Raw genomic sequence first — 17,416 nt, 5'->3', positions numbered from 1 at the left:
CATAATAGGAATTCATATCAGTCATGCGCCTAACTGACACTGAAAATCAGTCAGTTGTAAGTAGTTTGGAGCTTTGGGCTGCCATATCCTCATGGGCCTCCTAAGTGTCATGAAGCACTCCAGAGTCCAGTCCATGGTGGACAGTAGACAATGATGAATGATAATCCTGCACAAGAAGGTCAAGCTGTTAAAGCGGGTCGACGTCTCGACGACATCCTGGCCGTCGCCGGATGGACAACTTGAACGACGGGGTTCAGATGGATCGGACTAAAAGGCGGTCTTCCACCAGATCCAGATGGCCATTAAATCGGGAGGGTTTTTGCTCATGATGATCTGCATGGCCAAAACGTGTCCTCACATTGAGATTCCACTGCCACGTACAAAAGGTACAAACAGCATGTGATCTACAATTTAAGCCTTGCAGTTTGCACTGCATTTATTACTTGATTTTCGCTTTCCTTTCGTACATAGGCAAAGGAAAGCGGAAGAAATTACAGAAGAGAAGATGAGTTGCATCACAATCTCCACCAACATTATCAAGAAATCCATCCCTCTCTCTCTCTACATGTCGAATTCATCAGCTGCAACGAAACTCCACCGCTCCATCTCCTCTCTCACATATTCTTGCAAAGCGGTTTCCTTGAGATACGGTGTAAGCCACTTGCAGACCAACCCAACCCACGTCCGCCTTTCACTTCGTCATGTGTTAGCTGCCTTCGGTTCATCTGATCCACCTGCGACAAGCCCTCCGGAGCTACCGTCGAGGCCAACTCCGGAGCCATCCTCTTTTCCACCGGAGGTGCCTGCAACTCGTACAGCTCCGGATATCGAAACCGCGCCGCCGCCTGAAGTAGTGATCCCCAATCCTCCTCCTGCTCCTCCATCTCAGATACCGCCGAGGCCTAATCCTGGGCCGGAATTTCCGGGACCCCCAATTCCGTCTCCGAGCATTCCCGACATTCCGATACCAAAGCCGCCGGATGTAGTGCCACCTCAACCGCCGGATCAAATACCGCCTAGGCCTCCGAGTATCGACCCACCACCGTCGATGCCTCCCGATATCATACCACCCACGGGGCCGTTTGCAGTTTCTCTGCAACTAGTTGGTGAACCGTGAGGATTTTTCTTTAATTGAGTTTGAATATATATATATATATATATATATAACGTGCATATTTACAAATTACAATGTACGTATTAGGGTTATATTTCTCATTGGTGAGCATTATGTTCGCTTTTATTTATTTATGGTTTTTCAAAGAAAAAAGTTTCCATCGGAAGGGAATAAAATCCCTTGTGGTGCTGGCCTATCTACCTTGGTTGCAGTCCGGATGAGCTGGAGACAAAATCATACACACCCGGGTGAACTACCCACTGTGGGTCCTATTGACCCCACTGGACTTAAACTTTCTCATGGGACGCCATGTGATCCCTTCAAATTTTAAAATTCCTATTTTACCGTTCCTTGGCGGAGGCTATGTTCTCTCCTCCCTTTCAAGAGAGGAAAGGGATGATCGGTTGAGCAATACTGGTTTCAGATTGTTGGGCTTCACTAAATTCAAGAACACTAATGCGACCTCCAGTTTGTTGCTCTGTTTTTGGAACCGAAACAGAGTAACAGCTGAACTAGTTGGTGGCCATGATCATTGGTTGCCAATAGACAATAGTTGAATCCTGGATCGTTTAATGTCTTGCTAGTTGCTAATAGAGACAACTTGCTAGGAGTTTAGGATCAGATATATAAAGCTAGTAGATGTCACGAGCAGAACAACTGGCTTTGACAATTACTACCTTGTTGACGTTCAACATCAAATTGTGTGTGAAAGAACAAGATGATGTTGTGAATTAATGACTAATGAGAATCTAATAGAAGTTCGAGTTTTTAGACGATAAAATTTAGTGACGAGTTTTTTTAAGGGTTTAGAAAAAGGGAAAATTTTAGATTTTTATTTGAATTCTCAAAAACTGTCAATTTAGCTTCCGTTATTAATAGTCTATTAATTACTTCTGAAAAATAAATATTATTCATTGTCTTCTACTTCTACCCTAAAATTGAAAATAGAAATAATAAATTCTTTTTGAAAGTCGTTTCTACCATAATCACAACCACCAAGAGGTTTTGCAAATTGCAACTCAGGGTTTTCTTTGAAAACTTATATAGGTTTTGTTTATTTGGTAATTCCAAAGAAAAGAAAAGGATTTCCTAAGGCATTAAAAAAAATGAAAGAAAAAGAACGCAACTTCCCCTACCAAAATTAAAGTGTTCGGTGATAGTTGATACGATTCCGAAAGTAATTAGACACCACCACTCTGTCTCTACTAAGAAAACCACCAAACTACAACCCTCGTTTCACAAATAAACTCAGACAAAATGTGAGAATAGCGCTTGAAAGTAGACACCATCCTTTGGGCGATTCTGATGAACAATAACAGCAGCCAGCAGGCATGACTTTTGGTCTTCCTTTCTTCATGGTGGCCATCACCATGTCACCAACGGCAATTAGTTGAGGCAACCAACCCTTGATTCCCTTCATGGAGATGGTGTCCAAGTTGAAGTTTATGGCACCTGTGTTATCGGCACAGTAGTTCATCGTTGCCGGTTGTCGCCACCAGTAGACCAAGCAACATTGGAGGAACGTTCCTCGACCTCGACCCCGATAACAAACTAATCCGATCTAGTAGAGTCTGTTGTGATTCTCCATGGCATCTCTGTACCCCCTTAGACCAAGCAATCCACCCCCTAATTTCAATCCCAATGTGCAGAGCAGAGAACTAACTCCTGAAAGTGAAAGTGTATTTGGGTCGCCACCTTATCCTGCTCCTGCCTCATCAACACCCCTTGCAAGTGTATTTCCCGGTGCCTCGCCTGCAATGCCCAATTCACCTCATACGGTCTTTAGGCCCTCGGTTTGCGCAACCTCCACCCTTTGATGCAAAGCCATCTCTAACGCTTTTTTTTTTTTTTCTTATTTTGATTTAGTGTCAAGTACTTAATGACTATGACCAAGTGTACCCTTATTGGTTATATCATGTGATTAATATATTTATTAAAATTTCGAAAATACCCTTTTTACCTCTATTCCTAAAAATACCTTTTGACCTCTGTCTACACCAATTCACCCCAATAACTGGTTGGCTGTTCATCTTTTTCTCTGTTATCCGAGGTAAAATGTGAAAACAGAAAAGAAAAAATAAATAAATAAAAGAAGAGGAAAAAAGGTATGAAAGAGCGAACAGGCGCTTCCAGCAACCAGACTTGTTGGGGAAGCAACCGAATCCATGGTTTTAGCAAACGAGCTGGGGCCAAATTGGGGTTTCCCGTCTTGCAATGGGAGTCATATGAGGCATCTTATCTATCCAATTTGTTTGTTCATTCAGTAGGTATCGATGTTTTCTTCTGTATGAATTCGAACAATATGAGCTGGGGTGGCAAAGAATTGAACTGGTTGGAAGCCCTAGTTGATCGATTTTTCACTTACGGTTTCGGGGATTTAGCAGTATCGAGTTTATCCTGGTGGGCCAAATTGTACATTTGTCTTCGATGCGGAACAAGTGATTATTGCAGTTGCCGCTGTTGGCCGACATGTTGAGAAGAGGAGGTGGTGCCATTGATTCCGCTAGTGGGTATGAAGATGAAGACCGTGCCATGGCAGGAGAAGATTCAGGATGACTCTCTATTGAGAGATCTATAGTAACGCTTTTGGCCTTCAGGTTACAAGACGCCCTTTTTGTGGATGAGTTTCTCATGGAAGGGTGAATTCATTAAATTTCTTGACTCAAATTGCTAGTTCGAAAGGAAAATCATTTCCTTCCCAAAATCCCCTTACACTTCAAAGCGTGGGGTTCCAATACCAATATCAGAAAATGGGCAGATCAGATTCATGCTCTTCTACAAAACTCTTATTGAAATTCTTTGATTCCTTACAAGAACAACAAATTCTTCTCATCTGCAAATTTTTTTGTAAGATATTCTCTGCTAAAGCTTTCATGGTCCTAGGTGTGAGCACCCAGACTGAACTGGAGACAACAAAATCCTCCATTTTCCTCTAAAATACGAAAATGATTCTAGTTTAACGAGAACAAAATCCATGGTTCTGGGTTTGAGCACCGAGTCGTGGACCTTGTAAAATATCAATTGGAAGCAACCGAATCCTCCCAAACATGAAGTTGGAGGCAAACTAGATGCTAAGATATCAACCCGACTAGATGGGGATAAAGTTAGAAGATAACGGAAGAAGGAGAGGGAATTAAGAGAGACTCGGGAGGCGGAAATGGGAATTTGAGAATTGTGTGAAAGTTGTTAATTGGAGTGTTTCTGTTGTCCTATCTATAGTTCTGATGTTCTGGCAGTTCCTGCAAAGAAAATGAGAGGGAGATGGAGAGATCCGAGTAATATACAATGAAGGTAAAATAGTGTTTTTCATATCTCCGTTGATGCACACTAATTAGTAAGAAGGATTAGTCAATTGTCAAAAACAGTAGGGTAGCATCAGTCAATTTTCAAACAATAAGGGTACACTTAGTTAATTACCTAAACCATAAGGGTATTTTAATAAATTTCTCCTAAAGACTACCCCTAAAATATAGTAGAATTTTCCCTTTGAAAATTCATAATAAATTAAAAAAAATGCCAAACAAGTGAGGATGAAATTAAATAATATTCCAGAACAAAAATTAGCAACCACGTAAGGGTAAGCATATTTGATGAAGGGACATGTAATGGCAAGATTGTCATTTTATGCCCTATCTCATTTAATATATTTACAAAAAAAAAGGAGCTTTATAACCAAGCAAGGCCGGTGGCCAATGGCCTCTTGCCACATTCTTAGTTCTCTGACCTTTACCGGTTCACCTGCTCACCAAATTATTTCCAAACTAAAATCATGCAAACTTGTTCTCAGACATTGGAATAAAACTCAATTTGGTCAAATACAAAATCACATTCAGAAAGTCTATAAAATATCAAATTTACAAATGAGAGTCTTATCAACTAAAGAGCAACAAGAACTCCTTTCTCTCAAAGACCAATTCAACTTTTGGCTGCTTAAGGAGTACCTGTGGAGAATCGAATCAAGGGAGTTATGGCTAAAAGATGGGGACAAAAACACAAAGTTCTTTCATCATATGGTCAACTTCAAGAATTCAAAGAATAATATTGACCGGTTAAAATGCTTGGGTGGTTCCTGAACCTCAAATAGGGCTTCCACATTCAAAGAAGCTATAATTAAAGTGGGAGGCCAATCAGAAGATTTTGATCCTAACAGGCTAAATGGCTTAAACCTCCCCACCCTCTTACACCAGCATATGGACTCTCTTTCAACCCCCCCCCCCTCCCCATCCTTTGAAGAGATATCATTAGTTGTTAAACAGTTTAACCCCCATAAAGCTCCCAGGATGGTTTTACCCCAATTTTCTTTCAGCATTTCTGGCACTTAGTTGGATAAGACATCTATTCTATGGTGAGGAGGTTCTACGAAACAAAATTTCTCCCAAAAGAAATAAATAATACAAATTTAGTTTTTGAGGCCTATCAACTTGTGCAATGTGTTATATAAAATTATTACCAAATGGATGGTACTGCGTCAACAGCCTCTCTTGCAAGGTTTGTTATTTCCTAATCAATCTGGATTCTTGAAGGGAAGACAAATCTCAGATAATATCCTGCTAGTGAAGGAAATATTACATAAGATGAAATCTCAGTCAAGAGGCAAGAAATACATGGCAATCAAATTGGGCATGTCCAAAGCATTTGATCGCATGGGTTGGTTTTTTTTATTCCACGTGCTTAGAATGATGGACTTCCTAGAAAAATGGGGCAATCTATTACATCACGTACCTCATTCTCTATCAAAATAGTTGGAGAATTTCATGATCATTTCTCTCTGAAAAGGGGTCTAAGACAAGGTGACCCCATTTCCCCATATTTGTTTATATTGGATATGGAAGTTCTCACTCATCCATTGAATAGAGCTATGTTGTTCGTACCCAAATTGATTCCAATAGCTGCACATCCCATAAAGATGTCTTCGAGAAGGTCTCATCGAGAGCCACCTCTTGGAACTCAAAACTCCTTTCTCAGGCAGGGAGAACCACCCTAATACAGTCGGTATTGCAAGCCATACCAGTTTACACTGGCCATGGAAATTATCCCTCAAACATCATCTGCTAAGATAAAGAAAATCATAAGAACATTTTGGTGGGGGAACTTAGCCAAAGCCACCAGACATTCAATATCTTGGGACAAAATTTGTCGGCCAAAAAATCAAGGGGGATTGGGTTTCAGAACAATAAACACCATGAATAAAACAATGTTTAGCAAACAAATATGGATACTGCTAACAGCCACCTCAAGTATTTGGAATTGTCAAATCAAATCCAAATACTTCCCCCACACTTCATTATTTGCAACCAAGAAAGGCCATCGAAGTTCCAAATGGCGGCATCAAGCAATCAAATTTCTAGATCAGTTGCAAAATAATTTGCTATGGGTTGTCCAAGATGGTAATTTTATAAGGGCAGTCTCCAATCCCTGGACACTTACCCCAGTTGAAAGAATCGATGACTCAGTCAGATATCAATAACCTATTGGTAGCCGACCTCCTCGGTTCTGATGGTTCTCGGGACATCATCAACCATAGCTCACATTCTAAATATTACAATAGAAACAAATATGATGCATGACACTCTGATTTGGAAAGGCAATTCCTCGGGATCCTATTCCATTAAATCAGGCCACAAACTCTTTGTCTCTCATGGGCACTCCTCATCTACCACATTCTTTGACTGGAAACTCGTATGGAAACTCAAGATTCCATATAGGTTCCAACTATTTCTCTGGAAGTTAGTATGGGAAGGAATATTAACTAAGAATAAATGTATTGCTTGGCTAAGTGAATTGGATAGACTTTATCCCCTTTGCAAAGCTCGGGAAGAATCCGTCCATCACCTCTTCTTTCAGTGCTCATTTGCTAGATCAGTTTGGTGTGAAGCTCAAATTGGGCTAAACCCATCTACCATGCCTATACAGCCCATGCATAAGAATTTAACAAAGTGATTCCTCATCTTAACTACTCACCACGGCAAGCAGCAAGCTTTGAATAGGTTAAGCCGCTTCAGCATTTTGTGTTATCATATCTGGAAAGCCAGAAATAAAAAGATATTTGAAAATGTGGAGAGCTGGCAAACTCAGTCTTTCAGTTCCAATATGAGGAATCTCCAACACAGCTACTTTCTAGTTCATTCAGCCAGACTCCTCTCTCACCTAACATACACATTCTTTTTATAGATGGCTCTTACGATCCACTTCATGATAATGCAAGACAAAGGTTCGTCATCAGCCACCTCACTCGCCATGGCAGAAGGATCACGACATCTCTCATCTTTTGGTTTACTCTGATAACGAAGATTTGGTAAATATGGCGAAGACTGGCAAAACTGTTCAATGAATCGACCAACTGCATAAGAATCATCACAAAAGACTTAATATCCTCCTTTTGTTTTATATTTTTTGAACATATACATAGACAATATAACCGAGTGGCCCATACTTCTGCTTATTTATGATGTAAGGGCCAATTTAATTTAAGTTACACTATAACTCACTCATATCTCCTAACCTCATCTAAGTTTTCCTTTCTTTGGAAAAAACAAAAAAGTTCTCTGACCTTCACCGCCTTACGTCTCCTCAAAAATCTGAATGCCATCTGTCAAAAAGTTCCGTTGTTCTTCATTATAAAAAACCAGTTCGATTATGATACTCAAAAACTTGTAACTAATCAACGCGCATCATAAAACTTTTAATCAATCACTTGCTCTTCATTAAAAAATCACGGGAGATTCTAATTGGCCAAATTTCTTTCGTATCATATCTTTCCGGCATCAGAGATATTGCCATTGAAAAACAGGTAAAATCCGTTGGAAGAACAAATCTGAAGTCTGAAGAACCCCCCCACTGCCCTGCTTTCCAACACCATCGCAACCAAGTCTTCTTTACACACACTGACTCCCCCAACGCTCACTGCCAGCAACTTTACCCTCCTAAGCTCACTCTCTCTCTCTCTCTCTCTCTCTCTCTCTCTCTCTCTCTCTCTCTCTCTCTCTCTCTCTCTCTCTCTCTCTCTCATTTGGCCTCTGCAGAAAGCAAGAAATCCTTCACTCAGATTAATCTGGCATCATGGCGGCGGCTCATTATAGTGCTCACCCAACTAAACTACGCGTTCCTTTCCTTCCTTCTCCGCTTCACAAGAGAATGCTACATTTTTTTCTCAAAGCAGCTCCACTGGAGCAAGGAGCGAGAGGAACTGAAAGAAGACTTAGGAAAGAAGGATCAGAAATTAGGGCTTCCAATAGAGGAGATTCATACCTCGATATGTAGAAGAAGGCCATGGATCGCGAAAGGAAGGCCCTTAAGTTTCAGAAGATGGTCGAGAATTCTTCTGCTGCCAGAATTCACCCCGAAGGTTATGACAGTCCGGACGCACTGGAGAGCAAGACCAATCAGTTCAAGAAGATCCTCGAGGTTCCCAAGGAAGAGAGAGACCGTGTTCAGCGAATGCAGGTCATTGACCGCGCTGCGGCGGCAATTGCAGCTGCTCAAGCTCTTCTTAAGGAGAGCCCTCCACTGAAAAAGGAAACTTCTTCAATTCATTCAAGCTCGCCAAGGCTTGATAGGAGTTATGGAGCAATGGAGATGAAGGGGAATCCAGATGGAGGTAATTATTTTTCATGATTTTGTGATTGTTTTGCGAGTTTTCATTGAGTTTAACATTTTAAGTATTTATGCAAGTCGGAGTTGTTATTCTTGGCACATTTGTCCTACCATCATTACTGCTTATTTGAATTCTTATGTTCTAAAATAGAAACTATGCACTGGAAATGGACTAGATAAAGGAGGAGTATTTGTGTATTAGTTTTCACTTTTTTTTTTAATTTAAATCTGTAAATGTCAATAATCTTTTGTTGACTTCTCTGTGGAAGAGCTGAAGCCATGCCAACCCAGATTACTTAAGTTGGAAGAGGAATTTATGCCATTATGCCTATATTTCTGCAAATTTGACCGAATGGGGTTATTAACTTTTTTGGAGTGCTACTTATAGAACTTCCTAGTGTTAAAGACTTCTAAATTTGCTGTCATCATCTTCAGCAATCATGTTCTGCAATTTTCCACAATTTTGCTAGCTGACATCAACTTTGGATTAAATATCTCGCTAGAAAGAGCATCTTAAGAATAAGGAAGAACCTCCAGACTAAACTTTATAGAAGAAACTAGTCTTAAAATAATGTTAAAAGGATGTAGGAAAAAAAAGAATTTTTATACCTTGAGAAACAAAGTCCTTGATCAATTGGCCTGTTAGGAGGAATGTAGAGGGGATGTTGCCATTCCTAGCATGGTATGCGTTTAAATGCTGATTTTGGCATAAAAGGCCACAAAAAAAAAATGGTCCCATGACACACATATACATGGTGGTTAATAATAATCTCTATTAGATCTCAGAGGTTAAATCCAATTCAGAGATTAATAGGATTCTTATAGCAACAATGTTGATGACATAGAGATCCTTTCTTAGAACCTTCATAGGTCAAATGAATTGAGTCAAGAGAACAGAAATCTTGAAGTTGGATGGAGGCAGACAAATAAAATACATGGTATTAAAATTTCAACAATAAAAAATTGATCAAATTGGTATTAAAGGTGTGGTAGAAAAAAAATACCTAATGGTGTTAGATGATTAGGTTACTAGTTGAGTATTTTGTTTGGGATAAAGAAAACCAATGGACAGAAGGTTGCTCATTGGTGGACGCCAACATCTAGTGATTTTTAAATGCACCATCTTTTCCTCAAAGCCCTCCAATTTTATGATGTAAACAATTATAAAGGGGCTAATGTCAAGGATAACAATATGGAGCTAGAAAGGCAAACTGGAAATTGAAAATTGAACTACTTTTATTATTAGTTCTTCCTGTATACCTTGTTATTTACAAAAGAAATTTGTCATCTTCTAAAGCAAATTTTAACTTCACAAAATAGAATTGTTGATATCCTTCTAGATTTGTTTGATTTGATTCTTAACTTGATGGATTCTGTTATCTGAATTTTGTCAGCCTAGAAGCTGTTAGTTCTGCTAAGTTGAATTTATTTGTAGGAGATACAAGATATCAAATTTGATTGTTGGATGCCAATATTGGAATTAGTCAGAAAGCTTTCCATATCTTCAACTGTTATAACTATTCCTTTAATATTTGAAGAAATTGTTTCTTAGTTTCTCTGATCATGGTTTGCCATGATGCTTGTGTAAATGCATTTCTAAACTTGGGTAAAGATTTAAACCTTACATTATGACTATTGCTTTTCCTATAACCATACTACCAATCTTCTTTTCTGAGTATAGCTTGTCTTGGATCTCTGAATGTTGCCAGGTGCACAGGAGGTGGATTTATTTGTACCTCAGTCAGGAACTTCATTTGGAACACCTGGTCCAGATTTTTGGTCTTGGATACCTCCTCAGGATATTAATAGAAGTTTTGAGTATGGTGGTAATTTGCAGCCAATAAGAAAGCCTACTTCATATTCAAATTCATTCAACTCACTGATGGAGAGAACCATTTGTCGACTTTCTCTCAATTCCCTTTGAGAGTTCCTTTTTTGAAAACAACCATATTCCACCTCTCCCACCCTTTCAGTCACTCATTGAAGTTGAAAAGGTGGATGCTTCTAATTCCAGTTCAGATATGTCTTCCTTTGAAAAGGAGAAGGAACTTGGTGCACTATTTTCAACATATGAGATAGAAGCAGCAGATGCTTTCAGCAAGGTCAATGAAGCATCTTCTAATGGAGTTAATCCAGATGGTTCAAGGTGGTGGAAGGAAATGGGTATAGAGAGACGACCTGATGGGGTAGTTTGCAAGTGGACACTAACAAGAGGAGTTAGTGCTGATGAAGGTGTTGAGTGGGAAGAGAAGTTCTGGGAGGCTGCTGACCAGTTTGACTATAAAGAGCTTGGTTCAGAAAAATCAGGACGTGATGCAGCAGGAAATGTATGGTGTGAATACTGGAAAGAATCAATGTGGCAGGTTAGTGGAAGTTTAATGCTAGAACTTCATTTAGTACGCATGCTCCCCCTTTTACAATAAGATGAGAATACTCAGGATGCATGAGCTATTTCTTGACTGTATATTCCAGTTCAGCTGTTACCAGACAAAATGTTCATCATATAACTTCCATAAATCCCTCTTATGTTGTACGACTTGACTGTGTCCTAGTCCCAATCCTTTGGTTCTTGATGCTGGGCTGCTGGCCAATTTTCATATAGAGATCAGCATCTAAATATTCTTGGTCATATTTCAGATCATTTTTGTGCATATTTGTCTGTGGTAGAATACATTATAGCAAGCCAACTGTTGGTTTGATTTTTGCAGGATTTTACAAGTGGGATTGTACATATTGAGAAAACTGCAAACAAGTGGGCAAAGAATGGAAAAGGGAATGAGTGGCAAGAGAAGTGGTGGGAACATTACAATGCCTCTGGCCAAACAGAAAAGTGGGCCCACAAGTGGTGTTGTATTGATCCAAAAACACCCCTAGAGGTCGGCCATGCTCATGTTTGGCATGAGAGGTAATAGTTTCATTTACCTCCTCTCCTAATTGGATTTGACTTGCCAAAATGTTCATCTTCCCAGAACAATATGAACTTTTCAAATATTTCTAGTCATTTTAGGAATGAAGATATAACTATAAAAGAAACTTAAAAAAAAAAAAAAAAAAGACTGCAACCAGATCAAAGCCTTCCTACAGATTGATGGTGGACTCTTAGACATAAGAAATAATCAAAGTCAAAAACTCAGTCCGATAGAGGATCTTTAACCTCCTATTTATGATTTCCCTTTTACAAGTGCAAGGAAAAGTTGGTCTCTTCCAGTTTTGCTCCATGTATTTGAAGATTGTTAATACCATGAAAAGAACATTACTTCAAAATTTGAGAAAGAACCCACCTTCCATGCACATTGATACACATGCAGGGTTGAAGGGACTATTCTGTTGGTTCCACCTATGAGGTTACCTGGAAGTAATCCATTATCCTAACTGTCTACTTCAGGCGTCTCCTTCATCCAATTTCCCAGCCTGAAACAATTATTAATTCCATCATATCATCATTATTTACAACAACACTCTAAAAGGACAGCCTGAAGTAGAGATGTATTACAAACAAGGCGTGCACCATGTAACCCAATAGAAGTGAACACGCCAGTGATTGGTACAACTGGTACTTCAGCCATCACTCGCTTATTCCCTTGTTAATTTTCTTATTTCTTTCTCTATTTTGTGTCTTGACAGATGGGGTGAGAAATTTGATGGACAGGGTGCCTGTATGAAATACACAGACAAATGGGCAGAGCGCTCAAAGGGTGATGGGTGGACAAAATGGGGTGATAAATGGGATGAGAACTTTGATCAGAATGGGCATGGTATCAAGCAAGGGGAGACATGGTGGGAAGGCAAGAATGAGGAGCGATGGAACCGCACATGGGGCGAGCATCATAATGGCTCTGGATGGATACACAAGTATGGAAAGGGCAGCAGCGGGGAACACTGGGATACACATGTGGAGGAAGCGACATGGTATGAGAGGTACCCCCACTATGGTTTTGATCACTGCTTTGAAAACTCTGTGCAGCTACGGCGAGTTCAGAAACCCAAGACACAATGAACCATGATAAGTTATATATGGAGGTGACTGTTTTTCCCTTTTTCCTTTTACCTTAACCTGAAGGGCGTGATTCTTTCTTCTGATTGAGAAAGATTAAGCTATATGTCAGCCATGTTTTCATAGACCCGGAGTTCTAATTCATCAACTACAGCATGCAATCGGACCATCACCTTTTTTAACATTATACTCAATTATCAAATATAAGGTTCTTTGTTAAATTTTAAAATCATCCAATTGGTGTAACAGAAGGCCATATGTAATACAGTAGCGCAGTCTGATTGCAAGAAGGCAGAACTTATCTCCCACCCCATAGAGAGATAAGAAACAAAATGACCTATTTGAGATCAATCTTTTATATGTACAGTCAGTTTATCATTCGTGTTTTATTGCTGGCTTCATTTAACTACAGCGTAACTTCTACTTGCTCGCAGAAACGTGTAGATATGAATTAATCCCACTGATTATGATAAAAATGAGTTAAAATCAGCCCCCCACAAGATAGTTTCCCACAGCACATCCCCGCCGTGTATTGGGAACATCTCCCGATGATAGTAGATATGCCGTGGGATGTTGTGGGGGGCTTATTTGAACTTGATAAAAGTAGGAGACTGAGATTTTACTCATATTAAGAGGAATTCAAGAAATTTTCCCAAGTTCAAGGGTTACTTAAAGTCTTCAACTTCAGCTATTAAGGATAGGTTAGTGTGAATTCCTTATGACCACGCATGAGAAGAGATTTTATCTTGAAAATGTTACAAGGCACGGTCTTCTTAGAACAATGGTGTAAGCTAGTGGAGTTTTGCATTTCTTCCCCAAAATTCTCAATAACAATCAATGGAACCCAAAAAGAATTTTTTTGAGCTGCCAAATGGACTAAAATAGGGGGACCCTCTATCCCCATATTTGTTCATTATAGGGATGCAAGTTCTATTTGGTCTTTCTGATGTAGATGAGGGAAATAAGGAGTTGAAGCCTTTCAAGCTGTGTAGAAGAGGAACCCTATATCTCACATTCTATTTGCAGATGACTGTTTAATCATGTGTAAGGCAAAACCAAGTCAAGCTAGAAAAGTTAAGGAAATATTAGCAAAATTTGAAGAGTTACCTGGGGAAAAAATAAACCTGTCCAACCCAATTCAGCAGTAGTGTTCATAGGAAAAAAACAAAAGAAATTTCTGCTCCAAATCCTGCAGATAAAACACATGAAAGCACAAGAAAAATATCTGGGAGCAAGAGTGTGTTTTCAAGATAGGCTCATTCAAGGCTCAAATATTGATACGTATTGGCCCGTATTGATCAATATGTATCATGCCGATGACTTTTCGATATGCCCCTCCAAGAGTTGTATAAAGTCAAATAGTGGTTCAGAGGATAATTGGGCCTTAAACCGACCACTTAAAACTGATTTTGAAAAATAAATAAATAAAATCTAAAAAAAAGCGCTGATACAGGCCAATACCAGCCTATCAGCATGTATCAATACTTTGACCTTGGGTCTACTGATGCGCATCATGAAATCATGGAAAAAATATCATCTAGATTAGCTCAGTGGAAAGTCAAACTATAATCACAGGTGGGGCACACTACTTTAGTCAAATCTATCCTATAGGCCATCCCCAACATACAAAAAAAATTGAGAAAGTCCAAATTGAAAATTTTGTGGAAGGGATCCTCTAACAAAGCAATAACCCATTCAATCTCTTGCGAAAAAATATGCATACCTAAACACCAGGGTGGCTTGGGCTTTAGAAGAATGGGGGAGTTTAATGAACCTCTATTTACAAAAGAAATTTGGAGAAAACACAATTAATCATATTCTATAATTACAAAGACCACAAGAAGACTTACTCCATGGAGAATCATTTGAAAGGCCAAAGTGCCTCACATATTCCAAGTCTTCATGTGGAAGGCTTGGTGGCATGGTGTGAACACAAAAGATAAACTAAGGTTTCTTGAGATCCAAGACAGATATTGCACAATCCGTGGTTCTGAAAAGGAAACTTGGCAACACTTATTCTTTGAACACCAATATGCCATAGTAGTTTGGTTCGCAGCACAAATCTGTGTCAACCCAGCAGAAGTTTGTGGTGTTCAATTGTCTTCTTTTTTATAGATGGATTGGCACAACACTTAACTCTCTGCCTAAGGGTGTTCAAATGGGTTATGTTGCAAAGTCCTTAATAATTGTTCGTCTTATATGGGATACAAGGAATCAAAAAATTCATAATAAATAAATATTAAAACCAATCCAATTTGTGCATCTAGCTGACTCTTATTGCATTTCAACTCTCAATAATACTACGAATACACAAATCTCATCTTGTCATCATCATCAGTAGATAACTCATTCATGTTTGTTGTTGGATCTTACATTTCAACTTCTAGTATCTAAAGATCTGAATGTCCTATGCTGAAGCAAGGAAAATTCAAGGCTTTTCCGCAACCCAAGCAGAATGGTGAGTCCTCCTCATGGGTTGGGTAGGGCAGGTCCATGGCAGTTCACCAATTCATGAACATGCTTTTGTTTTTACTCAAAATAACACAGAAGGCAATTACTAATTTGTGCACTCTCATGGTAACGTGCCCAACCCAGAAACTCTCTCAAGCCCCCAACAGCCAAAGTTTTACCCTCCTCATGGACTTGAAAGAAGGCTATTATTTATTATCCTGGGAATTAAGAACCTCTTAACCTTTTGTGATGCAGTTATTGTATGTTTACGGATGGAATGCTTTTATATAATCAATATAGTTTTTTAGAAATTTCTATGTTTACATTAGCCTTGTGATAGCATGCCATCTAGCTAGGGGTGTAAACCAATCAAATTCAAATCGAATTATGCAATATCTAAATTTAAATCCAATTAAATAATTTGATATCCAGATTCGATTCGATATCCGATGGATAATGAAAATTAATATTCGAATTCAGATCTGATTAAATATTTAAATATTCGATTCAATATGAATTCGACTAATTAATTATTTTAAGTAATTAATAAATATATAAAATAAATACTTTATTTATATAAATATATAAATTATTTATATAATTTAATTATTATATATATATATATTATATAAAAGATTTAAAAATTTTATATACTATATATAAAAATTAAATAATCAATCAAATTTGGATATTTATTGAAACGAATCAGGTAATTCGATTAATTACTTGACATGAATAAGATATCCAAATTCGATTAGATATAATTAAATCGATCAATTATATCTAATCTCGAATTCAAAAATTTTCAAATACGATTGACGTTAGGTGGTAGATTTTAGCCTCGCCACGTAAAAAAACCTGGTTCTTTTCCCGCCAGACGCACTCGCATGTGGCCTCTCACATCTAACCAGCAGTGAACGACATTCCAAACGATCGATCGTTGGATTTCCACATATTGGCTATAGCTTAGCTCTTTTGTATTTTCCATTCTCATGCACAACCGCTGCTGTGGTAAGCCTTTTCACCTTTCCTGCACTCTATTCTTTCCATGTCTATCTTTATCCTGTCTAGAGAGACATAGTAAGACTGATTTGTTGAAACGTCGCAACCCCAGACAGATACTCCTGTAAACGAACTTTTCTGCGTAAAGAACACTGGCTTTATTCTTCAATCGTCAAGGAAAGAAAGTATTGCTGGATTGTGCACGTAGATTTTACTTGCAGAGTAAAAACCACTAGTTCTTCGTGGGTTTCCTTCCTTTGATCACATAATGGCTTCTTCAACGTTCCATGGTGCCGAAAATCTCATACCCATTAGAGGAATAACTCCAAAAGGGTTGGGCTCTCTGGATTCTGATTTCACTTGAAAATGTTTCCCCAAGATGGGTTTGGTGAATTGTGGTAGGAATTCCAGAGCTAGAAAACCTAGCACCAAGTTGCAGTATCTTTGCGAGGCCAGCTTCTCAGCCTAGATTCACACAACACAAGGAGGCATTTATTTCCCTTGAAAGTGTTTCCCCAAGATGGGTTTGGTGAGTTGTGGTAGGAATTCCAGAGCTAGAAACCTAGCACCAAGTTGCAGTATCTTTGCGAGGCCAGCTTCTCAGCCTAGATTCACACAACACAAGAAGGAGGCGTTTTGGTTCTATAGATTCCTCTCCATAATCCATGAACATGTCATAAAACCTCTCCACTGGACTGAGTACATGAGGGACGACGCCCTGGAGCCTGCTGATCTCAATGATCAGAATACGAAAGTGGTGGATGTGGGGGGCGGGGCTGGCTTCGCTACTTTGGGTATAGTTAAGCATGTGGATGCCAAGAACGTCACCATTCCCGACCAGTGCCCCCATCAGCTCGCCCAGGCCAGGCAGAAGGAAGCCTTGAAGGACTGCAAGATTATTGAAGGTGATGCTGAGGATCTTCCCTTTCCCACTGTGTGCCGATAGATATGTATCTGTCGGATCCGATGGTAATTACCCACTTTCTTTCTCATTTCTTTCTGTAAATTTACTCTTTCAATATATGGATTGGATAGTGGATACTATTCTTGAGATTGATTGTTATTATCAGAGAAAAATCCCGTATATATGCATGACTGACAAACTGAGAGAGAGAAAGGTGGAGGGACTTTTTTTTTTCTGATAGTTATTGTATGATTCTTCTCGGTATTGAGTACTGGCGAGAGCCACAGCGAGGCATCAAAGAAGCGTTCAGGGTCTTGAAACCAGGAGGAAAAGCATGTATAATTGGCCCTGTGTGGCT

At 39.1% G+C, this 17,416-nt stretch overlaps 1 protein-coding gene and 2 long non-coding RNA genes across 3 annotated transcripts; all 3 read left to right on the top strand.

The window, feature by feature from the left end:
* Positions 1-24: 24 nt before the first annotated feature.
* Positions 25-1,244, top strand: LOC148864813 (uncharacterized). Its single transcript, XR_016109441.1, has 2 exons — positions 25-386; positions 472-1,244. It is a non-coding gene; the product is annotated as an uncharacterized LOC148864813 (long non-coding RNA).
* Positions 1,245-7,481: 6,237 nt separating this feature from the next.
* LOC148864812 (protein LIKE EARLY STARVATION, chloroplastic-like) lies at positions 7,482-13,082 on the top strand. The gene is given in 5 exon segments (XM_088975566.1): positions 7,482-8,711; positions 10,417-10,594; positions 10,596-11,070; positions 11,416-11,612; positions 12,332-13,082. Coding segments are annotated over 5 exon segments (1,551 nt in total). The 5' UTR covers positions 7,482-8,383; the 3' UTR covers positions 12,705-13,082.
* A 2,949-nt stretch (positions 13,083-16,031) lies between these two features.
* LOC148864811 (uncharacterized) lies at positions 16,032-17,205 on the top strand. The gene is made up of 2 exons (XR_016109512.1): positions 16,032-16,163; positions 16,267-17,205. It is a non-coding gene; the product is annotated as an uncharacterized LOC148864811 (long non-coding RNA).
* Positions 17,206-17,416: the final 211 nt, after the last annotated feature.

Source organism: Nelumbo lutea, chromosome 3 (genome assembly GCF_056320005.1).
Source record: "Nelumbo lutea isolate HS-2025 chromosome 3, American lotus-T2T, whole genome shotgun sequence".
Taxonomy (NCBI): domain Eukaryota; kingdom Viridiplantae; phylum Streptophyta; class Magnoliopsida; order Proteales; family Nelumbonaceae; genus Nelumbo; species Nelumbo lutea.
This window is presented reverse-complemented; position numbering and strand designations above follow the sequence as displayed.